Here is a 26,262-nt window from a genome sequence, read left to right on the forward strand (position 1 = left end):
TGGAAAAGACTTTCATACCTCCTGTGACATCATGATTTGTCTTAATTTCTCCCCACCTTCTTCCTTGTTGGGGTCTAATTTATATAGATTTCTCAAGTAGAGCATGTGCACAGCAGAGAATTGGGTTATTTTTGTAACGGGCATATTTCTGAATACAAAGTTTGTTTCAAGAGATTTATTCTAGTCTTTAAGATGGAGGCCCAACTGCATTTTTTTTTTATTCCTCCTAGCCCTGTTTAAGGTTGAAATCATCATTTATTCAATAGATGAAAATTGTACTGCAACACTGTATAATGAAGTGTTTATGCTGTTGTATAAGCTCAGGACTAATTGTTGACCATTTTGAGCCATTTATTTGAGATTTGTATATTCTGATGTGATGCGCTGTAGATTGTCAATGTAAAATAGCATTCAACTTTTAAAATGCTTCATTGTACCTGTAATGTTTGTTAAACCTGTATAAAGTGTTTCATGTTTTGTATTTCAGAAATGTATTTAATTGATAAGCTGCACGAACTGGACTTTAATAAAGTTTGTTTTTCAAAAGTCAGACTTTCCAAGATGTTGAATTAGCTTTCTTAGGCATTTATACTTCTGTGCAGGTGGAAGTGGCCTGTTTTTAATTTCTCTGCATATATTTTATACTGGGCATCAAAACTAGCTTATGCATAAACAGCGACTGTAGAAAATAACGGAGATTTCAGGTATTGATTAGGGGCAGCACAGTGCAGTGCGCAGCACTGGGGTTCTCGGTTCAACTCCGGAAATGGGGTGCGGTCTGCATGGAGTCTCCCTGTTCTCTTCATTTGCGTGCGTCTCCTATGGGTGCTCCGGTTTCCTCCCACAGTCCAAAGATGTACTGTGGGTTTATGGGATCCAGGGCAAATTGGCCCTGGTGTGAATGTGTGTGCGTGTCCTCCGATGGGCTGGCGTCCCATCCGGGCTTTGTCCTGCCTCGTGCCCGGTGCTTGCTGGCAAAGGCTCCGACTCGAACGGCACACTGACGTAAGACTTTCTTGGTGTTTAAGGTCAGTTGATTGAATAATTGATTCAGGTATGTCTTTAGGAAGACCAAGTCCAACCAGAGGTTTGTCTCCAGGACCAGAAGTGAAGAAATGAGAATCGCTGCTCTGCAGGCTACAGCGATCTTGGTTGTTTGTTTTATATATTGAATTTCCAGTATACACAGAGGAACAGCCTCTTGCGCTCACGCTGGATAAAATAAACTCAGTTTGTGAGTTGTAGAGTGTGTGTGTGTGTGTATTTAACAGTGGACTTCATTACAAGTGTTATGATTAAATTAAAGTATAAGTTACATAAAACCTCTTGAGATACTGGTTTCAGCAGTCTAAATGCAAAAAAAATTGACTGCTTATTGTAATTTCAAATCATTAGAATGGAATTCCCTTTTCTTTTGAAACTTGAAAGCAGTATTTTGTAATTGGAGGAGGAGCTTGTCCAGGGAATCCAGGGAAATGTAAACCAGGACTCGGCAGAAGCCCAGTACAGTAAATGAAGAATGCAGGACTCCTTAGAACGGTTTTATTACTGTTTATTTATGTTTGAACACAATTTAAACCCCCCTTCAACACACACATGCTATTAAGAGTATTAATAAAGGTACGTTATATAAGCATCAGTGTAATGTTGCATTAACAGCAATGCATGCATAAATATTTTTCTTTATTGCCCAAAGTAACCCAAAGTACTTGCAGCGTGTTAACCAGAACCCCAGCTTTACAATGTATGAAAGAAAGTTCTAAAAACTTGGCAAATAAAACCCACTTGAGTGTTTTTTTTAAATAGCGTTTTATGTATCACAGCTCAGTGCTTTCGGTACCTTTCAAAAAATGTAAAGGAAAACAGTTACATTTCACTCAGTGATTCTGCTGCTATTGTGATTTTTTCTTTTAAATCTTTTAAAACACTTTTCGTAAATGCAGCATAAAAGTCTGATTTCATTAAATATTCGAGTATATGAGACCATATCACACTTATTAATCAAAATACATAATACAGGTAGAACACAGGTGTATTTTGTTGTCATTTTGCAGTGCTTTAACAAGATTAAAACCATTTGTTTTTCCATGTCAGAACTATATAAAAACCTTTCATGATACCACAGCCTGTTTGAACACATTATTCGGTGTTATAATATCTTCTTTACATGAGTTTGGTTTTCATCTTCTCTATTATTAGAAGATGTTAGGGTTTTTTTTTAGGTGAAGACTAAAGATCACTGGAGGTAAAATAATATTCTGTAAATCTTCCAACAAGTCCAAAAAGAATGTTAAAAAATTATTTGCTTCTGCCAGACACCATGATCCCGAACTCTTGAATACTTATTTCCTTGTTATGGTACTGCTGGAGCTGGCGATTTGTTATGAGGCCATTCCTTAACGCGTCATCGATGGAGAACTTCTTTCCCGATTTTCTGTCATGGAGAACCGACGACTCTCCTTTTGGGCCTTTGACAGAGATCTCCTCCCAGTCACACTCCTGGCTCTGAAGGTTGACGAACATTTTCCAGTCGATGAGACCCATTTTGTAGGCCTCTTCTGGTCTCATCTCTTTGCCCGTGTCTGGGTCAATGACTACGATAGAACGTCGAAGATGACTCTCCCTTTGCTCTTTTTTGATTCTCATCGTAGACAAGTTCTTTTGCAGTTTTTCTATCTCCTGATCTTTTTGATTGGTGATGCTCTTCAGCTCGGAAAGTTCTTTCTGCAGGGAAGCCAGTCTCAGTTCAAGATTCCTGCCATTGTCCGATGGAGAGGACTCTGTGATGTGTTTAGTTTCTTTGACGGTGATTTCAATTTCTGCCTGCAGCTTCCTAATTTCGTTTTGCAGTCGCTGATTCTCCTGCTGCAAGTTGCTGTTTTCATCTCTTATGTAGTCAAGCTCTTTGGATGACTTTGTGTTGGAGAATTCCATTTCAGATAACCTGGAGCTGAGGTTACTTAGCTCCTGTTCCAGCTCCCGGCGGCGCTGTGACTCCTCCTCCAAGGTTTTCTTGAGCCTCTCGATCTCAAATTGTGTTTCGGGATCTTTCTCAACCTGCACTTTTTCAGAGTGCACCACTTTCTCCCGCACTTCTGTTCTCTCCAGGGTTTGCTGCTGTTGTACCAAGACGTTGAACTCCTTTTCGAGCAGAACTCGCTTGTGCCTTTCCTCCTCCACTTGCAGCTTGAGAAGAGAATACTCCTTTTCTTGCTGGGGATCCTGTTGAAGAACTACCTTTTGCTTCACCGTGACCTTTTCCCTGGTTTCTTTGTCCCTCATTTCCAGTTCGTTGAGTCGGAGTCTGAGTCTCTGGATTTCCAGCTCGGCCTCCCGCCGGGCTCTGCGCTCCCGATCAAGCTCTTCCAGCTGAAGCTCCAGATCCGCTTTCTGGCACTGAAGCTTGTACAGCTCGTCTCTCAGGGCCTCCTTCTGCTTTTGCTCACTGCTGATATTCCTGGAAAACGTCTCGCACTCAGATGTAAGTTGCCGGTCTTCCTCCATTTTCACTACCTCTTGCTGCACCACCTTCTCCCTCACTTGAGAAAGGTCAATCTTTCTCAACCGGATCTTTTCTTCATTGGCAGCCTTCTCTCTCTCCAGGTCCATACGCTTCTTTTGTTCATCTGCAAGTTTTCTCCTAAGGGCTTCTATCTCCTCTTTGGTTTTGGGATCTTCGCGGTACTGAAGAACCTCATTGAAAACCTCTTTTATCTGCACCTGGGGTTTAGTATCCTTCCACCTCTGGATTTCCTCCTTCAGCTGTTGAATTTCCACTTTGGACTTTTCATTTTGGTGTGTTTTGTCAACAATTTCATTCCTCAGTTTTTCTAGCTCCCTCTCAGTGTCTGGATCCATCTTGTACTTGATGACTTCTTTGATGATTTCCTTGTATTCGATCTGCGGGCCCCTGTTCCTGAGCATTTGCAGTTCATCCTGGAGAGCTTTCAGCTGTTGCTCTGCATCTCTGTATCTCCTCTGGTGTTCAACCAGTTCAAGGCGAAGGTTAGACACTTCATTCTCAGCCTTTGGATCGGGTCTCACGATCTCTCGCATTTTTTCCTGAATGATAACTTTTGATTTGTCTTCCTCAAGACTGGCGATCTTCCTCAGGAGATCTGCTTGCTCCCTTTGAGAAGACCTGTTTTTGGCTTTCTCGTCTTCATATTGACGCCGGAGGTTTTCCACCTCTCTTTCAAAAGCAATGTCTTTTTCTACCTTCAAAACTTCTTTGATCGAGATCTTTTCCTCAGCCATGGCCTTTTCTTTCTCCAGTTTCCTGAGTTTAGCCTGCAGAAATTGAAGCTCATCTTCAAGCTGCTTTCTTGAATCTATTTCTTTTTGTTTACTTTCTAGTAATATCCTGTACTCACTCTCAAGCTGGGGGTCATTCTGAATTTTAATTACTTCCTCTTCCGTAATTTTCTCTTGCTCTTTGGACTTCTCCTCGGTCAGGAAGACGAATTGTTTCCGCAGCTGTGTGATTTCGGTCTCCTTGATTGTCTTCTGTCTTCGGAGTTCTTCCAGCTCTTCCTTCAGTTTTCTCACCTCCTCTTCTTGGTCTCTGTCCTTTTCGATGCGGAGAACCTCCTTCACCATGTATTCCTGTGCACCTTCGCGCTTCTCTGTTTCGAACCCGCGCAGCTTGATACGGAGTAACTCCAGTTCATTCTCCAGGACCTGGCTGATTCTCTGTTCCTCCGAGAGTTTTTGTTGCACTTTGTGGAGCTCCTCGTCCAGCTGTGGATCGGGAACTTTCTTGATCAGCTCCTTCTTTACAATTGTGTCTTGTGGTTTTTGGGCCTCCAGCACATAAATATCACTCTGGATGGATTGGATCTCTTTTTCCAGCTGTTCTCTCCTCTGAATCTCATCCTCAAGCTGTTTCTTTATCCTCCAAGGTTCCTCTCCAGATACCGCTGATTTCTGAGACTGGACATGCTGCTGCAGGACAGGTACCTCTGGTTGCTAGAACAAAGTTTCATGAGAGTTTATTTTTTTGGTAGAACATCGACCAAATGTTGTCTATCTTTACCATTTCAAGGTTTGCAGGCTACGATCTAGTATATCACTATACACAAACATGAATAATCTGACCACTAATTTATGAAACTATAATGTATACCCTTCATGCTATTTGAAATGTATACAATTCCTTTTATCATCTTTGTACCCTCTGTATGGGAAAAAAATCTCTTCCGTCAAGAAAATGAATAAGAATAACTAAGGCATGTTTACATTATATACTGTTTCAAACTGTAGATAAGCCTTCTTAATCAGTTCGTGATGGCCTGCTGCTTTTTCATTTACCTGATTCAGAAGACTTTGGGCATACTCCAGATTTTGCAGTCTTTGCTTATTCACAGCACTGACTTCAGTGAATTTACTTTCCATGGCAGATTCCTGTTGAAACAAAAATCTTAATTTTCCATGGCAGGACAGTCTTGTTTTAACTGCACTTAAATAATTGTATTTAAATAAGTGCATTTAAAAGCCCCACTCAGAATCATGCACACAGCTCATTACATTTTACACTATAAAAAAACATATATATAAAAAAATCCATATAATGAAATAATGAAATTTTCATTTGAATATATACATGTATTTTCTAAAAACTGATCTATGTGTCTTTTATTGCTCATCCTCTATTGAGAAAAGTCTTATCACCTCATTTTTGACTTTAAGGGCTGGGGACTCAAGCCTTGTTCGTTTGTAAGCCTGCGGGACGAGGCCATCTTCAAGGTCAAGAATAGACTTAAATTTCTCAGCTTCAGTTTCATAGTCCTGCAAATGAAGAAGATAAAAACAGGGCATTGAAATAGTCATCTAGAACACTTTCTTAACACCCATTCAGTATCATTATACATTTAATAAATAGCATACATCTGGAAAATAGTATGTAAACAGGGACACAGCTGCTGACTGCTTAATTGTGCAAATTCCTCCTTTGGTGATGATACTTGTAAACACTTATCTCACCTTAACTGCTTGTTGATACTGTTGAGCATTTTTGGACATGCTGTTCAGTTCTGACTCCTTTCTTGCAATCTCAGAAAGTAGATTCTGGAGAACAAAAAAACAATCTTTTAGTACTGTCTGGAATTCCACGTATACCCACACAAGACTTAGAACCACATTTTTCCATTTAAAAATGTAATTAGGTTGAAAATATAAATCTGATGTATGGTACAGAAAATAAATGGCCAACCATTTGCCAGGCTGGGGAAGAGAGCCCTGGACTTTACTCTATTGCATGATTCTCTATCAAGCTATTGATACACTATCTAGCCACCTACAGTATATACAGTACAATCATCATATTAGTAAGTTTCAAAAGGTTACCAGCTGCTTTATCCAGTACAGGGCTGTGGGGGACTACCCCAGCCAGTAAGAGGCACAAAGCAGGATACACTCTGGATGTATAGCCAGTCCAGACACACTCACACCAGGGCCAGGTTTTCCAGTAGCCAATTAACCTACCAGTATGTCTCTGGACTTCAGGAGGAAACCCACACAAACACAGGGAGAACATACAGACTCCACACAGACAGCACCCCTGAATTATTTCTACAGTGTGGTATATAACATAAAACAGTTATTCAGTAGTCAAATTCCTTATCAAATCCTAGATACTTACTCTTTGGTTCTTCAGTTTAGCATCAATTTGTCTAATGTCATCATGTTCCCTGGGTTCATAGTTTGGTACCCTGGCCAGCCAGCTGTTGAGGCTTTCGTAATCAGTCCGATAGCTGTTGTATGATGCCTTGGCTTTTTGTAGATTCTGTGACCTATAAAAGAAGCCGGTGGATAAGAATGTTACCATGAGAATTAGAATAATATAAAATCCAAACCAAAAAATAAACATAAAAATTAAATGTATGCATTGGTTCACTATACTGTAGTCCTGTGAGTAATCCGATTCTTTTTGATGTAAAAATGATATGGAAAATATGCTGTGTAAATTAAATTTCAATCTGAAACGCAGTCTAATGTTTCACGCTGAGGAAGCCCATGGATGAAGAGGAGAGCCGTACCTGGTATCAATTTGCCTGTTAAGGTTGTCGAAGCGCTTGCTGAGCTTGCGGACCTCGGACTCCTGTCGCTCGATGTCGGGGCAGTGCTCCTGCAGCTTGTTGGACAAGTTCTCACAGCTGCTCTTGGCAGCTTTCAGATTCACCTCTGCTTCGGTAATCGCAGATCTCTTCGATCTCAGCTCAGAGGACATCACCTTCGAACAGGAAACCCACGTTAGCAAAGTTATGTTTGCGCAGACTATTTATTATATTCTTATTCAAATATTTATTTATTATTATTATTTAAGACATTCCACATGACACAAATATAAATAGCACCATTAATACTGCCTTTAAACACAACACAAACGATAACTAAAAGGCCACGTTTCATGCAACAAATTTCAACGCATGAGGGAATCCCATGGTGAGGGTGGTTTTGGGTCCACTGTACATAAACATGCCTCTCATTGCATGGATAATAAAACATAACTTACTTGCAAGTCTTGTTGACTTCTTTCAAGGGAGCTCAAGTCTGCGGGAGCAACGTCCTCTCTGGCCAGTTTATTCTCATAGGTGGACAGCAAACTCTTCCCAGTCTGAAGAGAATTCTCGAGCCGGTTTGAGTTTTGAAATCTACAAAACACAGAATGGAACTTATTCGATTCCCTTTCTTTCACTGGATGAGCCATGATGACTTTGCTAAACGCTGAAACAGAAAAGCGGCCACGTACTTGTCCTCTGCACACTTGAGCAGAAGGCTGACTTTATCGTATTTGTTGTTGGCCTCGTCCATCTTGCCGTACAGCTGTGAGGTGCTGGCACACTTCGGTTTGGAGGCAAGGAATTTCTCTGCTTCTAGTACCTTCGAGGACTTCTCCGGCTCAATACGTTGAACAGCGACTCCTATGTCCTACAAAAAAAGAAATCAGCACTTGGTAAGATGGAGCATTCACAGCTGACTATTGTTAAGTTTACAATAACATCATTAGTTTTAATCTCAGCGTAATAGCATACTTCCATATGCACATATTTGAATATGTTGAAATGAGAATATTGAATCCTTTCTGGACTTCTGTGGCACAGGCACCAAGGTAAATGTCTCAGCGTGAAACTGAGTGTCACCAGGAATCCCAGCAGTTCGATATTCTGCTTTCTAACCTACCTTCAGGGCTTGCTGCCGTTCTGCACTGTCCTGAACAGGGCGGTTCTGCTCCAGGGGCGGACGGAGACGAGAGTAGATACTCTTCTCCTGTTTGTCAAGGTCACTGATCACTTTGTCCAACCCGGCCATTAGCTGGCGACACTGCTGCTCCTGCTTGTCTGGAATTCAGGGCATATTGGGGCAGGGGGTTAGAACGAGTACAGTACCTCTTCATGCTGCACGCATGCGACTGCACAGACACTACGTTGTTTCTGAGAATGCTGTCATCCTGGGAGATGTCTTAGTCTGTTGCTCGAGGAGTGGGATACATAAAGATGTGTACCGAGGACAGTTCAGGGTGGAACACAAATAACAATTCAGTCATCTTATCAAATCCAGAAAAATAACTAGTGGAGAAATGCCTACAACAAAAAACATCCTACGCTAAAATTTCAAGAAAAGATGTACAAGTGTGTTATGTCAGAAAAGAAACGTAAGACAAGGCAGACAGATGTAATCATTATTAGCACAGAATTGTACTGTATATACATACCACTTGCACCCACGTTTTCCTTCTTGAGCTCCTCGAAGCGTTTCATAAGTATACCTTTGCTGCTGGAAACCTTTTGCTTGAGGGCTTTTTGCTGGTTAGCGAGGCTAAACACAAAAAGAGGTGCCAATTAGTTTTCAAGACTCGGAAACTTTCAGTTTTTCAGACTTTTTTTTGCCCATTTTCAGGTCGGTTCGTGGTAAGATTCTTACTTTTCAGCAATACCAGTGGCCTCAGGGTCAGTAGGGGGAATCATGAAGCATACAGCAGGGGCAGTTATTTTGTGCCCAGTGGAGTCTTTGACCTCCCATTGGGTCCCACTGTTCTTCAGGAGGGTGTATTTCTCCCCACGGGTGATCTGTCCCTGTTGCAGAAGAAATATAAAAACTTCGTGTATCTTAATCTCTGGTTACAAATCAACCAAAGGGATGACAAACATTAATTGCATATGAGGTGAACCCATGTTTGTCAACGCCCCACACTCTCCCTCATAAACGCCATTACATTCCCAAACCCACTGTTTCACAGTCTCATTCCTAACTGAGCCTGTCACATTCCCACATGCACCAGATTCCACAGATTCTCACTCCTGGACCAATTATCCAACCACGTCCCTTTCCCCGCAGTATTTAAAGTTCCCTCACACACCAACCCAGGCTTGCTATTGAGAAGCCTCCTGTAGTATTCTCTTGTGTGTGGTTCAACCCTTTTGACTGATCTCCTGCTTCCTAATCTTTGCTCCTGCCTTTTTGACCACGCTCTTTGAATTTTATTTTTTTGGATTGTCTTTCTGGGATTTCTCTGGTTACTGGACTCATTGCTTCTCCAATCGACCGAGCCCCTGGATTATGTGTTTGGGATTGTCCCTGTGCTACTCCGCATTCCGCAGGATTCATGGCTACGCATAAGGATCCTCCCCTTCTACCCATCGGTTCCCTGACAATGTTGTGCCTGAAGGTATAATTTATATTTATTTTTATATTTAAATCACCCAAATGTTTAATGATATTTTGGCAGTAAAAACATAACATGTACACTGGCAAGCTCCTGAAAATTCCTTCATGTTCTGAAAGATGAAATGAAAAATAAAGCTAATGATGGAAAGTCAATGTAGAAAGAAATTGCCCTGGACAGGCGGTATCCGGAGGGATGGATGTTGTTACCTCGTTGGCCTCGTACTCGCAGAGGGCTTCCACAGGGAGGGCTTTGGCTGGAGTCTCTCTGCGGTATTTCAGGGGAAGCACCTGCTGGCTGCGCTTCTGCAGGGCTCTCACCTTCTCATCGAAACGGTCCAGTGCCTTCAGCTGGTCCTGCCGGGGCCAAAGGCAGCAATTATCCGGCACGCTCAACGCCGGCTCGCAGGTCAAAACTTCCTGCTCACTATTCTGAGAGACTCAGAGCAGCAGCAGCTCTATTTCTTTATTTCTATTGGCTTGACGCTTAAAAGAGTTTCACTTACATCGAGATCACAAATCAGGGCCTCGGTCTGGTACACATCTTTAAACTCGGGGCTGTATTTTTGGTTCAGTTCAGTGTCTAGTCTCTTCATCAAGTCCTGGGTGTCTCTCGCCTCTTTATGATACTGAGAAGAGAAACAATGCCGCCATCTGAATACAGTGTGTCAGGTCTCCTTCCAAACCTTTTACTATATTTGGAAAAGCAAAAGCACGTCTTCAGAAAAAATCCAGGAGGATAGCAAAGCCTTTTCATTGCAGTTTTTGATTGTCTGAAAGTAGTAGTAAACGTTTTAAGGTGCACATCCTAAAAAGAGAAAGTATAGGGACAAAGAAACTCCTAATTAACATCTAAAGTGAGAGAATAGATAAATGCACATGTGGAAGTGTAAAAATGAAATTATGGCTGTTGAAATTGTGTGCAATGAATTTTAATACACAGCATTTTGAACTTGGCTAACCACCCATATTTATTGTGAACCTGGGATGAGAAAGGCTTATTCTCCTTTAGGCAAAATGCACATGACAAGACTTGTTGAAATTACAATTGTCAGTTTCTCTTCAAATCTGCTGCAGGAAGAAAACCTGAATTAAGAAGCCATTTGAAAGAGTTCAGTCTGTGAAAATGCACAGGTCTGTTACCGTGTTTTGAATTTAACACACAATTTCCATATTTTAGAGCTGAAAGTCAGACATTCCGTTCTATAAATTGAAATACAGCAGAGGTTCACATAAAGGGTGATAATAAAACAAAAATATTTTCATGGCCAGGACAGTTTCATAATCACTCACTTTGTGATACTCTTCCATGTGTTTGAGATGGTTTTCCTCACAGATAAGCAAGTTGAGGTACTCCTTCCAGTCTGCATGCACTGCTTCCATGTGTGCCTGAAAGGTGGGAATGCAGTCAATACCACATAGGACTGATAGTGGAGCCTACCCAGAGACCCCTGTCACCCAGAATCCTATTCAAAGGCTTCGTTCAGCCTGCCGTGGCTATGCATTAAGTGTAACTCACCTCTATCGCATTACTTCCGGGATGACCTGAAGCCAAAAGTTTTTCACCATCTTCATGCAGCATGGCAACAGTGGCCTCTTTGGCCTCCAGACTTTTGCTGATAAAGTTCTATAAGAAAAAAAATGTAGGTGAACATTAAATACACATTTTCGAGCTCATCTTGATTGATTATAATGTTCTCGTCACTGTGTGCGTGCATCGCTTTTGGCGCACGAGGAACCATCAACGGCCCCAGTTGGCAAATACGCGTGAGAAAGCAAAGATAGAAAAGTGAAATTGCGGCTGTGCCTTGATTTTTATAGCAGGTAGTGGGAGGATGCATCTCCAGCTCAGCAGAAAGTCGCTCTTCAGTGGCACTGAAAGCCAAACAGCATGTACAGAACCTTAACAGCACACCACAGCCGGTAGCCGAGATCTTTGAAGACTATACCTTTCAAGGTATAGAACACTAAAGTGATGCAATCGTTTTGTTTGAATGAAAGGGATCATTATTTTAAAAAGCAGAGCAAGTATGTCAGAAATGCCTTGGATCTTGCCTCGTATTGTTTCTGCCGGGAGGGGTAATCCAGGTTGGCGTCGCTCCAGTCGTAGTTGAAGCGCTCCTCCGCCTGCTGGTCCATCCAGTACAGCTCGTTGGTGCAGCGCTGCATGTAATCCCTCAGGGTGTGCAGGTCCCGCTGGCGCTCCGCAGACGCACTCTGGGCACAGATGCGACAAGGAGTTGTTCTCCTCTCCTACGGCTTTCGGTGTAGGAGAGCAGATACTGGTCTCCTGCTTGTCTAAGGAACTGTGTGAGTTTGTATAAATTTGTAAACGTTTTGCATGAGCGTAGTTTTTCACCCACAAAGTCCGATTGGTCCTATTTTTCATCACAACTTTCCTGATCTGTCTCACCTAGAGGATGGATATAGGTTACACACAACCCAGTTTGAGCTGTAGATATTAAAACAGTGTGGAGGTCCTGCCAAGACACACATTACTTACCAGGAGTTTGTTGTATTTCACCTGAAGGCTGCTGACGTACGTCTGCAACAAACATGAGAATACAAAGAGAACATTGCCATCATGAAAAATGTGTATGCCGTTACAAACCACAATTCCAGTTATTTACTCTAGCAGTGTACTGTATGTGATAATGTTTTTATGCTTGTTAAGCAACATTAAAGTCCTTAAATAAATTAAACTTTAGACAGGCTATTTTATGTTCTTCCTATGGTTAAATAGGACAGGCATTTTTATTCCAGTACTGTAGTGCATGCTTTAGGCCAAGAGAAGGCTTGTGCTCACCTTGTCTTCATTGTCAGTTATATGAGGGCCTATGGCCTCGATTTCACTGTGGAAAATGTTGTGTTCTTCCACTTGATTGTCAACTGTGGGCAGGTCATTACCAAAGCTCTTGCTATTGAGACTTGCCTAAGAAAATAAAACACAGAGAAATGATTTAAACACTAGCTTTAAATGTGTGAATTTTAATGCTTACACATTTAATAAACTGCTCTGTATTCTCAGAAGATCGTGCCAATAGATGTATTATAGGGGAATCTATAATCTGTTAAGTTTGACTTATCAAAGACCATTTTCTTCAAAAATAATCATTTTACTAAATGACAACAGCAATAATAATTGTTTGCATCTATACAGGGCTTTTATTTGCTTAATAGATTCATTTATCCAGAGCAACTTAGTATACTGAGCTCCAGAAGCTAATCACATGTAATGACGACAAATTACAAAAAAGGTATCAGGAAAATACTGGGATAAGCTAACAGGTTTTGCACCCTATCAAGTTAGAAATGTCAGATTTGGCACCCCTGATGGTGAATGACAGAGCACAGACTCGAGACCCCAGCATACCACTGGCACAACGGTGTGGCTGTCTTTGTACACGAAGCTTGGTCCCTTTCTGAGTCATGATTTATCGACTCCATGAGGCTCAATATTCAGCTGGTTAAATTCTCAGCACCAGTGCTATTCAGCTCTTTCATTAAAGGTAATTTAGTACACAGGGAAGAGTCAAGTCAATCCAGGTATTAATGAGCAATTCAACATAATGCCAAAAGCATTCAGTCAAGATTCATAATCCGTACATTTTATTTTTATAACAGAAATGCACAGAGAGGTAAGCTTATTTTGATGTTCAGTCTAAATGAAGATTGTGTTGAAACATCACAGATGGTTGGCAAATTGTTCCTTTGAACGTTGTTTTTTAACAGCTAAACATTCTGGAACACAGGGATGACAAAATAAGGTTTGGTTAAAATAATCAAATCTAGCTTTGATCTTGAATAAACGATTTGGTTGAGGTTCAAATTTCTGATCGTTAGAACACAAGGTAAGAAGGCAGAAGTCCCTCCTACCTGCTTCTCGTCGATCATGTTTCCCCAGTCCATGTTCGGCAGGCTTTCGGGACGTTTCAGGCTGTAAATCCGGTTGTGGTCGAAGCGCAGTTTTTTCACCCTTTCTCTGAGCTGCTTGATGCTGAAATAAAGCAGAAGCTACTAGATGAAAACCTAGGACTTCTTACAGCCACACTTGAACTAGAATCATAAAAAAAATTAACATTTTAAAAACCAGAATGTTTTCATTTTAGGGCCACAATCAGGAAAGCGTCCTCACTCTTGCTCGATCATTTCCGCCTGTGGATGTTTGAGACGAACGGCGCTTGCAGAGTCCTGATCAAGGCTGTCGAGCAGCTCCAGCGAATTGAGGATCTTCTTGTTGGTGTCATCTTGGTACAGAGGAGGCTTTCCTTCATTGATTTTATTTACATCCTGCACATGAGGCCAATTTCAAAGATTAGTAATGTGCATTGTTACTGATTATGAATGAAGCCCTAGATAAATGTTAATCTTTATACTGTACTGTATATACATGCATACTATAGCCTGTATATGTAAAAGCACCCCTACTGCCTCATTGAACATTGAAGAACTTTGATATAATATGTAAAGTATAGTTTATAATATTACACCCCTTAATATGTTGTCGTTATAAATAGTTCCTCTGATAGTTTCAGCAGCTATTGACATAAAATACTGTACGTACTTTCATCAGATTTTGCTCCGTATCAATGATGTTTCTCTCCACCTTGTCAGCATTTTTCTGTAGCTTCTCAATCAGTGCTGTCAGCTCTGTGTTTTGTACTCTGTTTACAAAAAAAGATTAAACCACGTTTCAGTGATGATTCAATGTTCAGGATAATGTCTTTACTAACAGCAACAAAGCAGGTCTGTGAGGTATAATTCCCGTCTTACACAACCAGCAACAGAGTGCCTTTGGAAATACATCAAACATAAGTATTTTCAAAACACCAGAATGTGAACAAGCCTGGAGTGGTGACTCATTGGTTCAGATACAAATATCAACTCCTACTTGAGAGGGAAGATGGTCATGTGCACTAAGCATGCAGCTTGCAGGTGGTAATCTGAATTGACAGTCCGAAAAATATTTACAGGTATCTAGAAAAACATTAGTGATATTTATTAATGATAGTTATTGCTTTCACCCATTTTCACAAAAGAAGGTTTTGGTTTTTTGTGGAGTAAACAAGTGCATAAGACAGTGTCGGATTTTTTTTAATTTGAAATAGTTTTTTGCAATAAAGTGAAAAATAAGTGGCCAGGGAACAGAAAGGGGATTGTGCAGCAGGCGCTGCTCATTTTAAAAACACAGGATTGACAGATTACCAGCAAAGCTAAAAAAGTCAAAAACCATCTGTCATCCACCGGCACACAGCTTCTCTACCTGAAATATATCTGATCATTGTGTGCGTGTCTGGAGAAAAGCCAATCAGCTGCATATTTCTGTAACTCAGTCGGACCACTTTTCCATATTTCAGGTAACAGACTGCATCGTAAAAATGCCTTCAGTGAATTTTATTCTTATTATAAATTAGTATACTTACATTTTTAGCTGTGCACAACACACACAAAAAAACTCACATTTCAATGAGTGCAGTTTCAATGGTTATATTACAAATATTAACTCTTCACATAGACTCTGTTTGCTCTGAGTATTTTGAATTATAAGTACACATTACATGAATGAGCCCACAATTGCATTTACGTTCTAAAGTTTACACTGCACAAAAAAAACCTTTCAAATGATGTATATTTGTAAAAACTGCAGTGTAAGGATGCAAGGATTAAATGTGTGCTTAAAGCATGATACTGTGAAACAGGTCTCTATGACATGTAACTCATACTGTATATCAGAGTTGATTTTTGCCGAGGTTACTTTTACTGTTTTTGAATTACACACAAGACTCGGCATGAGCTGAATGACAAAGACAGAACCGTTTGTTTAGGATGACTCATTAGTTTGACTTCTAATTGCTTTCATTTCATATGATGTGACCAACACTATAATTTCTTAAAATTTTAAAATGACTGCAGACCTGCTTTCACTATATTATGACAGATGAAACACGAGATGTTTAGCAGTGCAAAATACAATAAATTAAACATAATGAATAGAAAAAAATACAAGATGCATTCCTTTAAAAAAACAGCTGCACATCAGTGATTTCTCAGGTAAAACGTTTTTTAAGAAAAGTAAAGTTTTATTTTTACTGCCTTAATGAAAATACCAGAAACCTAAAACTCATACAAAGGCAATGGTCTGTGTTTCACTATTGTTTTAATATGTATTCATATAGAATAAATATTCCTCCTCACTGAAACATTCACACATTTCACCATTTTCAAGTGTAACACATGAATATACAAAGATACTGCTGTGAAGGGTTTGCTTCAGATCAAATAGTTCCTGAGGGGCTGGTGCAACAGCTTTTAACTCAGGAAAGCTGTTTTTTTTTTTCAAGGGGGGTGACTTCTATGATTTAATTAGAGGGTGTGATTCTGAACATGAACTGGTTTATCTAGTTTCAGTTACCTTTCCTCATTTTTTTTATCAATTGTCATTTGCAGAATAAAGCTGGTGTTTCTTTAAGAGGCATTTTCAATAAGCTGGTCTTAAATAAACTGTTTCTTTCAATGAATCCTGGTACATATTAACTACAAGCAGCCAAACTTGGTACAAACTGAAAAGGTATGTAGGTATGTGGACTGGCCAAAATGCTGTCATTGTAATCTTAGTAGAGCAACACTCAGACAAGAGACAACACTACAAATTACAAAGTACCAAAATCACATTTCAGCATAAAATTGCTAAAGCTGATATGTGAAATTGATACACACTAAAACTATCTGAACTGAACTACTGTAAGTAAATACGTCAACACCACCTACAGTACTAAATTATTCCCAAACCTGAAAATAAATAAATGCTGTTCTTTCAGTTAGCATATACTGTAGCTAAATTGTTAAGTACCTCACACAAACTCTCCTCCTTTTCCTAAAATCTCATCTTTATAATAAAAAATGATAATTCAACTTTGCAATAAAAAATTCAAGTTACATGATCACTTTCCTGCTCATGTGTACTGGTGCAAATTCCAAGGGTTTGTTTCTGGCAAACAAGGAACACCCACTATTATGCAAAACTGGCATTCCAAGAGTTGTGAAGTAGCATTTTTAAACATTACAATATTCTTACATATTAAATCTCACATATTTTTCAAAACTGTGTTAGAGTCACATGGAATTTATATGACTAAAATTGACATTCGTTCCTAAATAACAATAAATCTAAACCGGTAGATTTCTGATGCTCAGCTGGAAATCTTATGCAACAATGAAAAAACTTGTAGTTGTAGCTTGTTTTAATGATACTGTGGTAGATGCTATTTTTTAAAGTTTTTAATAAGTTCCAGACCTTACAGAGCTTTTTTAGTTTTCTCCACTGTTTATTTCAATTTTCTTTTACATTCCTTCATGGTATCATTGCTTTGTTTCATTTTTATCGGTTTTAATTTTATGGAAACAAGGTTTATTCATCTGGGCAGCTGAAAGCTATTGTACAGCACCTCAGAATACAGATCACTGAGGTGAGACTTTTTATGTTATTCCATACTTACAAGAAGAAGTTTTAATTCCTAAGATGCAGAGAGTGACCATGCCTTAGGGAACCACAATTTCAGAAGAGACTTCTCAGTGGAATTAAAATTTCATTCTGCATTGTATTCTGCTTGGTAATGTACAGTGTATTATACTGTGACTTTCAAGAGCTTCATGACATTTAGTCTGGTTTACATTCAGTCTAATCATGAAAGAAACAAGAAGAACAAGTAAAAACAGAGCTGAGGTCTTACATGTGCTCTTTTAACTTTTATATGCACTGTGACAGGACAATGCAAAAAATGCCTCTGTCCGTCACCAGGCAACAAGTCAGTCAAACTCCCTACAAGCTTCAAGGGGAAATGCATTTGCAAAATTCCACACGTGGAGACTCCACTCCAGCTCTGAGGTGTCTCTCATAAAAACAGCACTTAAAAGAACAGACTCACAGCAGCAAAAGTCACCATATCCTACAGCAGATCTGCATGAAAGCAAGAGAGAAAGAGAAACCAGCTCTGCTGCAGGAACACTGGAACCATGGGAAGGAGAGCCGATGCAAATAGACTTCATAACCCCAAGCCACACAAGCCCTCTGCCACTGCTTACTGAGCAAGTCACTATGTGAAGTCTCCAGTTGGAAGTGAAACCTTCCCCTGAACTTCAAAATGCACTTTCCATCCTGATGTTGAGGTTTGCCTAAGTGGCTCTGAGGGCACATCTGGACAACTCTCCTGGGACCCCAGCCCAACTCCTTTTCTGGCGAGAGAAGCACAAGAAGTCTGCTACAGCCGTGATCCTGCCATTCTTTCCCAAAAGAAGGCCTGCACATATCCCAGCAGGAGAGGGAATAGCAGAAGGATAGGGCTCCATCCTGTGAGCTGAAAAGTGACTGGAACCATAAAAATAAAACTGCTCGTACATTCCTGGAGCACCTAGTACATGACCTCAACAAATGTATTCTCTTCCTTGAAGGGCACCTCCCTGCTGACAACTGCTCTCCTGAGACCAATGAAGAGACAAAGCAGTATCAGGGGCTGGGGAGTTCATTTAACTCTGAGGAAGGACTTTGAGAATGGCCCTTAGGTTTTCTCTCGAAGGAAGGAGACAACCCTTGTATGGCGCTACTGTTGCAACAACCCAACTCTCTTCACAAACCAGCATCTGCCTGGATTTTTTTCTCAACTGTTATTTAGTCCTAACGGCTGGTCTCTACTCCTCCAAGAAGGTATTCTGTTCCTTCAGGTGTCTCCAGTCAAAGCTCAGCTCCTTCAGGGAGCTACTTTTACTCAATGCTCAAACCCTTGTTGATTCAGGGAGTGAATATCCCTCACCGTCAGCTTTACTGTCAAACCAGACCAAACCAACCTGCATTCGGAAAGCTAGGAAAGGCGACGAGTGGCAACAGAGGTGAAACAGATCATCCATTTGTCTCTTCTTCCACCCTCCTCTGGACTCACCCAGAAATCCAAACCTCATGTAAAAGACCAACCTCTTCGGTCCCCTGGTCACCCAGCAAGAGTTTCAAGTCTGCACAGATTCTCAGTAGGATTCAGTCAGGCCTTTGACTTACTCAAGGACATTCTGAAGCCAGTTCAGTCAAGCTCTGCCAGCATTATTGCACATAGAGGTCACTCAAGTAATCGGGTGTCCAGTTAATTTAGTTAAATTAATTTAGGTTGCACACACTAAAGGGTCTGAATACATGCACAGTCATGACTTTTCCATTTTTCTTTTTTTGCATTGAATGTGTGGCATAGATTGTGTACATAACATATATTAATTGATGCTTTGAAAGTTGAAGTTGTGAGTTGTGAGTAAAAAAATGTGAAAACTATGAATGAGTCAGAAAACTTTTTTAAGGCACTGGAAATGGGCACTTTTTCAATAGGGTACCACATAAAGGAATTGCCATGAACATGTCACTGAGCATATTTATGCTCAGCAGGTTTTATTTAGTAGGTTTAATCTGTGGAGACCCAAGTCAAAAGCAGTTTTTATCTTGACATCTAACCAATGGCAACTGGGTGAGTGCTGCTAATCCTGAATTACAGACCCGCCCCAGTCAGTAAATGGAATAGTTTAGACACGCATGTATGTTAATGGAGACTGGGAATTCTATTTTACAGCTAATGTAACACAGTTTTTCATAAAAAACTTACTTGGAAGCACTGCACCAATACAAAGAAAGAACTACACTTAAAAACCATTTCGTATTTCAGCAAAAACAACTGCAGTGGAAGATAATTGGTAATTAGTTGGATATATTTTTCACAATTATCCACATTCAACCACACATACTGTACATGAAAACCAAAGGTACAATACAATCATCAGGGTGGAGCACATTCACATTGTTAAAATTCCACGAAATGTTCCCCATAGTCTGATCTCTACAGAGCTATAAATACCAAACGTAGCAATTATATGATAGTGAATGTAAACTAATCAGATGAAACAGCCATTATACAGTAATCTTGATCTTTATAGTGATGCAACACGATTATAAAAGTATGCGTACAGTAGGTAAATGACACTGTGTTCTTGAATCAAAGGTGTGTCCTGAATCTCTTTGCAAACTTTTACATGGGTTATGGACAATGATCATGTATTCTCTAGGTAAAAATATATACAAATCTTATAACCTTCTCCATCAAAGGAATTATATTCCAGAAAAAAATGTTGTTGTTGTTTTGATTGAATAAAAGGCACATTTATTCAACTAAAAGTAATATTTCAATTCAGACCTCAGGCCTAGAAGACAATATACTGTAAAAGCTCAGTATAACTTTCATAGATACAGTAATAGTTGACATTTACACACTGTTTTAGCAACGTCTTCTAGAAATTTATTAGAAAGTGACCAGTTACTTTTTTTTTTCAAACTTGGCCTATTTTTAGTATTCGTTGTGTTTAATGATAATTAGAAGGTCTTCAGTAAAAGGCAAAACTAAACATTGGGCCACCGGACCTGGAAGGTGTGTTTTTACACTATTCAAATAAAGGGTGAGGTTTCCCTGATCTGGAAAAAGGTGGATAAAAGCTGTTTAAGAAGGGTGGCCATCAATCTATACCCGAGACATTATAGATCATGTTTATATAAATCATGTTTATCATGATTTGCATTCCAAAATAAAAACAGAACAAAAATGTTATTAAATAATTTAGAAAAAGAAATAGATACTGGTGTGCTTTCCCTTATGCTGGCTTCCCCCATATTCTGTAGTATTTAAATTAATATATTTCTAAAATTATTCTTTCAACAGGTGGTCTGGTATTTCTTCTTTTTTTTTGCTACTGCAACTGTTACATGAACAGTTGCTTTAGCAGTGATAATAAAAACAGTAGTAGAAGTAATGTTAGTAATTATTTCAAGCCCACAGAAGGGGCAGGCTTTTCTCCGGCTTTTTAAATACACGCAATAAAAGTTTTATATCTACTTCAGTTCCATCCCGAAACTCAAATACCAAGCTGCCAAGTATATACTGTATATATATAAAGGGGCAGGGGGTTGTTGCTTTAATCAACGTAAAAGCAGTACAATAACCTGTTATAGCATGTTACCTGCTCTGCCACACCCTTCTCCACACTGAGCAGAGCACCTGTGGTGTCAAGATCTTTCCTATTCAAAGATATGGAAACAGCTCAAAATGTATTTAATTTCCTTCTGTCATTACTGCTTGCTGTCGAGATAGACAAGTGCACAGAATCGATTGGAGAGTGAGCACTTCACATTACAGAACATTAGCTATGTTTGTTCTTCTCAAACAGAGGATTATATATTAATACTGTATATAAATCTTATTTTTTGCCTACAATTCCTACAGCAAGAAGGCATAAAATTGCATAGTATTGATACTCACTTTTTTTGCGTAATCGTAACGCTGTTCTTCGAGGACTTTTTCTTGAACATCTCGCTGGATCCACTGCTTTCCCAGTTTAAAACTCAGAAATAAGATCAACCCAGTCCAGTCGCGGGGCACCCGGTTTTGGCCGTTCAGCTAGGTATTGCGCTCTGTCCCAAGCAGGCAGCTCTATAGACGCTCGGAAAACAGTGTCAAACCCTTTTAAGCTTCAGCCTGCTCCTCCTAATGCAACTCATTCAGCAGTTGTCACACAAGTCAGAATACAATACTGTACTTCATACCCCGGATCCTGCTAAAACCCGGACTGGATCCGTCTCCCAGGAATGTCGTGCGTACCTGCAGCCTGTGAGCACGGGGAGTGCAAATTTCAGTTCCACGTATTAATATGTTAATAACAATAACACAAAAAAACTTTGCAAACTACACAGAAGTTATGTCCAAGAAACAGAAGTCCATTTAGTTATACTCTTGGACTGTATAAATGCCCCAGGAGTATGCAATAAGCTCAGACTGAAGGGGATTTTTTTTACATATTTTACAGTGACATGTTTGGAACAATTTTACAATACTTTTGCACAGGCTCAAACCACCCCCCAGCAGTCACACACTCTTAAAGACCTGCTGGGTAAAATGTATTATACAGTAAGTCATTCATCTGAGCTCTCCCACCCTGTCTGCCATTGTCAGTTCTTAACTCTCTCTCTAAAGCCTCTAAATGCTCCAAAAGAACAATTATGTCCCATTTTGCACGTTTGTGCTCTTCTGTAGTTTCAAAATACCTTGCACTGTTCTTTACTGCAGCAGACCATGGGAATACCATGTCATACCATGGTAAATGTTTCAATGTGGGTTTAGTGCATCTCAGACCCCTCTAATCCCCGACAATTTTCCACAAATACTGTTTATTCAAACTGCAGTAAACACGTTCCCATAATGAAACCAATGTTCCCAGTTTTTTTCATTTGATGTTTTCTGTATGAGTCACAAAACAAGTGAACAGAAAACATCTGAATCCATTCACATAGGCCCCCACACATATGGAGTTCATTTCAATCAAAATCAAATGAGTGATTCATGCTGCGTATTTACTTGCGCATCATGTGTGTGAGTGCCTTTATTCTTTTCATTTCACATGCACGTATGCAAAGTGCTAGACAGTATCCCACTTGGATATTGACAGCCATGGTATTGTTTATAAAACCTCACATGTGCACACACCTACTTTTAAACAAAGAGCTTGGCTTTAAAGTGGTAGGAGTGGTTAAACAGCATTCCTTTTGGAAGAGTCGAAATGCTGACCACGCCTCTAGCAGAGGAAACTTTACCTGGTCTGTTCCTGCTACCTTTCCCAAAACAGTGCAGAACTATCACAGCAGGAATAGGCAGCCTTACTGCAGGTCTGTGGCCACTACCTGCAGAAAACACAAAAACAATATATAACATACAAATCCAGACACTATTCCCCTTTTCTGCAAATACGTAGACTTGAAAGCCCAATCGATCTTCTATGTAACTGCTACAAACGTCTGAGAAAAGTAATGATAACCCTGAATACCATGATCTGGTGAACAGGATGCAGAAGCTTGTGTGTCAGTAGTGGCATCAGCTCAATTGGCTTTACAGGGTATGCTTTTACTAAAGAGGTCGGAATAAAACAAAATCTTAAACTCAAGACTATACTGTTGTATTCTGTAAGTGAAGTAAGAATTTAACAGTGTTATTATTTTGCTCTTGTTTATAAGTATAAAATAAAGTTGCAATATTTTTACAGAATAAGGACACAAATTATTTACTTAATGTAAATGTCTGACATACCTACTGTACGTAATGTGAATCCTATGACATGGATTGTAAAGATACAGAAATTCTTTCCTCTTTTTTTTTCCATTAAATGTCTGTTTCAATTGGTTGTTGGTCTAAACTCCAATATTGTCTGGTATTGTCATTAGGAAGTTGAAAACGTGATAAATCTTGTCTTTTTACTAGCAAAGTAAGTTGACTTACTAAGTCAACACTGCTAGTAGATCCCAAGTTTTGCATTGAAATGTGCTTTGTAAGGTGTTTATAATAGACCACATGTTCAAGTACAAAGGCCCTAATTCATTATAGTTTTGAATTAAAAGTTTAATGATCTGGTGTTTTTTTACACTTTATGTTGTATTATATGACCATTGTTATTAATACAAATAACATGCATGTGTGAAAGGTCACTGTGATTAGATTTTATCTGGGCTGTAGAATGCTTTTTAATGAGGAAAATGTCAAAATGAATGGATAACTTTGCATATATTCAGGAGCAGGAATATTTATATTTATTATCAGAAAGATTTAAATACAGTATTTACCTGATACTTATGTTTGTTATCAGGAATTACATGTTTCAGTTATGTCACTACTAATGGCTTTTACTGTACTCATAATAAGAGTACTTCACAGGCTCAATAACATTCCTTTTGACTCATTGCATCGTGTAACCCTCTAAATACAGACCATGAAAGTAACTGTGAAAATGCTCATGGATAACTTGTTGTGAAGGGTGCTCTACAAAAAAAATGTAATTCAATAATCAGAATCACTCTGTAGGCCCTTAATCTAAAAAAAACCCAAAACAAAGCATGTCTCTAATTCTTTGGCGTGAAGCTTGACCTTTCCTCATGAAACAAGGTCAGGTTTGCATAGTGCTCAATTTATTTAAACTCCAAGGAGGACAGACGTGAAACAATTCAGCTACCAAGAACTTTTACTTTAAAAACAGGGGGAATTAGTTATTAGCAAAGGTGTTTTGTGTGCCTGATAAATGTACAATTAACTTCTGTAAGTCTCTGGCTGTTAAGAGATAAGTTATACACAAGACTTCTTTAAAGTAATAAAAGGAATTGTAACATAAGTTCTAATAGAAATTCAGAAGGAAGGACAGATCCTAATCTCTCACACGTCTGCTCGCCTATGTACAGTATATAAGTCTCACACATGGGCCTTCCCAAACTGTATCTCTCTCACACCCCTCCCACCCCCATCTACACACCTGGGGCACCTCCCTGGCTCATTCCTCGCAGTACTGGTGGGGCTGGGCTGCCACTTCCTCAGTTCAATACACTCTGCATATCTCCTCTCGCTCACCTTTATTAGGCTCTTACCCAACTGCTGAAACACTAACTGGGGAAGCAATAAAATAATTAAGGTTTAACGACATGCTGTATGAATTAATGTGTTTAGAATGTTTTCTAATTCAGTGATATAAGGATACAAATCTAATTATCCTTTAATGCTAATTGCATGAATTTGGAGATGTAACATGTTTTTCTTGGTAGTTGTAAGAGCAAAAATGAAAAGTGCTACCCCCCACTAGGCTGAGATAGAAAAAAATAATAGTGCAGAAACAATTCAGTCCTGTTCTTATTAAAAATTCCTTTTCCTTGTGAGTCATATGTCTGTGTGTTTTAGAAACACATCACCACTTCATGCTCTGTACCTAAGCCTCTAACTCCTATTGAAAGCATTTTTCAAGGGCATCAGTGACAGAAACTGTACAGAATTTTGTACATAAATTATTCCAAAATCTTTCCGGTAATGAGATTAGGGGAATCCTGGTGCAGTACATTGAGAAATGATTTCCCCAGCACTGTTAGGATAAGCAGAAACAAATCAATTACATCTCACAGAGAGCAGATAGATTTCTGAAATAAACAGGGGAGGGGGGAGAAAGTGAGAAGGTGTTTCATCTTTTAATCCATCCGTTAACACCTGGCTGACTAAAGTGACTTCACGTACTGTAGAACACACACGAACTGCCGCTGCCAGATTGGTGTCGAAAAACCACTGAGGGCTGAGAAAGTATATTGGAAATTCCCAAATAAGTATTTGAAAGGACTCGGACTAAATGAAAACTTGCTCCACCTACCAACTGTAAGTTGCCTCATTACATTTACATTGAACAAAATCAAGGAGCCTCAAGCAGACAAAAATGTTCTTTTGAAGTATTGAAAAGTTTGAAAGTTTTGATTTAGACTGGATTTAAGTTTAGGCCTTGGAGTTAAGCTGTTTGCTCACCTGTGTAGTGTATGTAGTTGAATCATGGGCTCAGGCAACAAACTTCAGCACAACTCCTACACCCACACATCAGGGATAAAATGTGTGCCAAAACCTCTGCACTTATGTGCCCTGCTATCCTGTTACCTGGGGTATTTGAATACTTTGAACAACACCAAGAAGTGACACGAGTTGCTATGATAACAAAATATCCTGTTCTGGAATATTAGAAACTAACTGCCTTATCATGGTACAGAATAGGTACATACTGCACAGTACAATTAGGTTTAACAGCAGAGAAAAGGATATTAAATCTTCTAGTACTGTAATTTACTGTAGTAAGAGTTGTTTTTGTACTTGCACGACAATAGGAAAAGCACAGCATACTGTTTTGTGTTCAGTCATACTGCTCAGTGCAACTTACACTGCTCAACAATATCTTTAATCTAGACTTTCTCATTAATTGATGTTGTAAATGCAATACACGTTTCATCCAGGAAAACACAATAGAATAAGTATTGCCTGGTATTCCTGGGAGAAACACCACTGATACAAAGAATTCTTGGCTAACTAACCATGGGCCTTAGCTCATGACTCTTTGCAAGTTGACTTATTTTGGCTTTTCTTTGGGGTACATGCAGACTGACTGCAGTTCACATTTCTAAAGAGATTTAATCGCATAAGAAATTCAGCAATGATTTGAAAAAGCTTTCATGCCTCTAGAGCAGTCTTGAGGTTGTTTGTGAAAATCATGTGTTTATGGCAGTGGACCTAATGTGGAAAAATATTGTGCAATAGTTTAACTCTCTCCTAGTAATTCATTGGAATTCTTATACAGCTAACTTGCAATATCAAATTGCTGCAACCAGTGTTGAGTCGGTGCCTAGGAATCCACAGTGTTAGTGTGTGGATGTGTATGACAAGGTTTTAGTCCTTTTGTCAATCATTCTGTTTGCCTGAATACCAGAAGGCAAAATATAAGGGTGGAGTTTCTTGCTATTTGTTGGCATATTGTTTGGAACAAGTCGACTTATGTGATGATTAAGTTATTAAGCAGTGTCATTAAATCTGCATGGCTTTCAATTTGTTTGAGTTTTTTTGTTGTTTTTCTAAAAACTAAAAATCTCATTCTTGACTTCTGCTGGTATTGTTCTGTAGACTACACGTCAGCTGACAGGGAGGCACAGTGCGCAGCAATGGGACCCTGGGTCCAATTCCTGGGGTGCTGTCT

At 39.5% G+C, this 26,262-nt stretch overlaps 1 protein-coding gene across 1 annotated transcript; it reads right to left on the reverse strand.

Annotated features, from left to right (window-relative positions):
* Positions 1–1,535: 1,535 nt before the first annotated feature.
* On the reverse strand, positions 1,536–21,226 carry ppl (periplakin). Its single transcript, XM_088936490.1, has 22 exons — positions 21,000–21,226; positions 14,228–14,327; positions 13,799–13,953; positions 13,540–13,660; positions 12,470–12,595; positions 12,167–12,208; positions 11,719–11,880; positions 11,183–11,290; positions 10,957–11,052; positions 10,170–10,292; positions 9,874–10,020; positions 8,923–9,074; positions 8,714–8,817; positions 8,182–8,339; positions 7,751–7,929; positions 7,514–7,652; positions 7,038–7,231; positions 6,641–6,791; positions 5,983–6,066; positions 5,671–5,787; positions 5,311–5,403; positions 1,536–4,968 (listed from the first exon to the last, which is right to left on the reverse strand). Exons 1-22 carry the CDS (start codon positions 21,047–21,049, stop codon positions 2,299–2,301), a joined length of 5,271 nt encoding a protein of 1,756 aa, XP_088792616.1. The 5' UTR covers positions 21,050–21,226; the 3' UTR covers positions 1,536–2,298.
* Between the last annotated feature and the right edge of the window lie 5,036 nt (positions 21,227–26,262).

This window comes from Atractosteus spatula, chromosome 18, assembly GCF_055471065.1.
Source record: "Atractosteus spatula isolate fAtrSpa1 chromosome 18, fAtrSpa1.hap1, whole genome shotgun sequence".
NCBI classification, from domain to species: Eukaryota; Metazoa; Chordata; class Actinopteri; order Semionotiformes; family Lepisosteidae; genus Atractosteus; species Atractosteus spatula.

Bases quoted from the DNA above. Each gene is read 5' to 3' on its own strand.
- ppl (XM_088936490.1), bottom strand. From the start codon at position 21,049: ATGTTCAAGAAAAAGTCCTCGAAGAACAGCGTTACGATTACGCAAAAA. The intron at 10,293-10,956 runs GTGAGTGATTAT...TTCTCTTCTCAG, and splicing joins ACATGGAAGAGTATCACAAA to TATCATAAAGAGGCGAGAGA. The intron at 6,792-7,037 runs GTACGGCTCTCC...CTTCTTTTATAG, and splicing joins AACAGGCAAATTGATACCAG to GTCACAGAATCTACAAAAAG.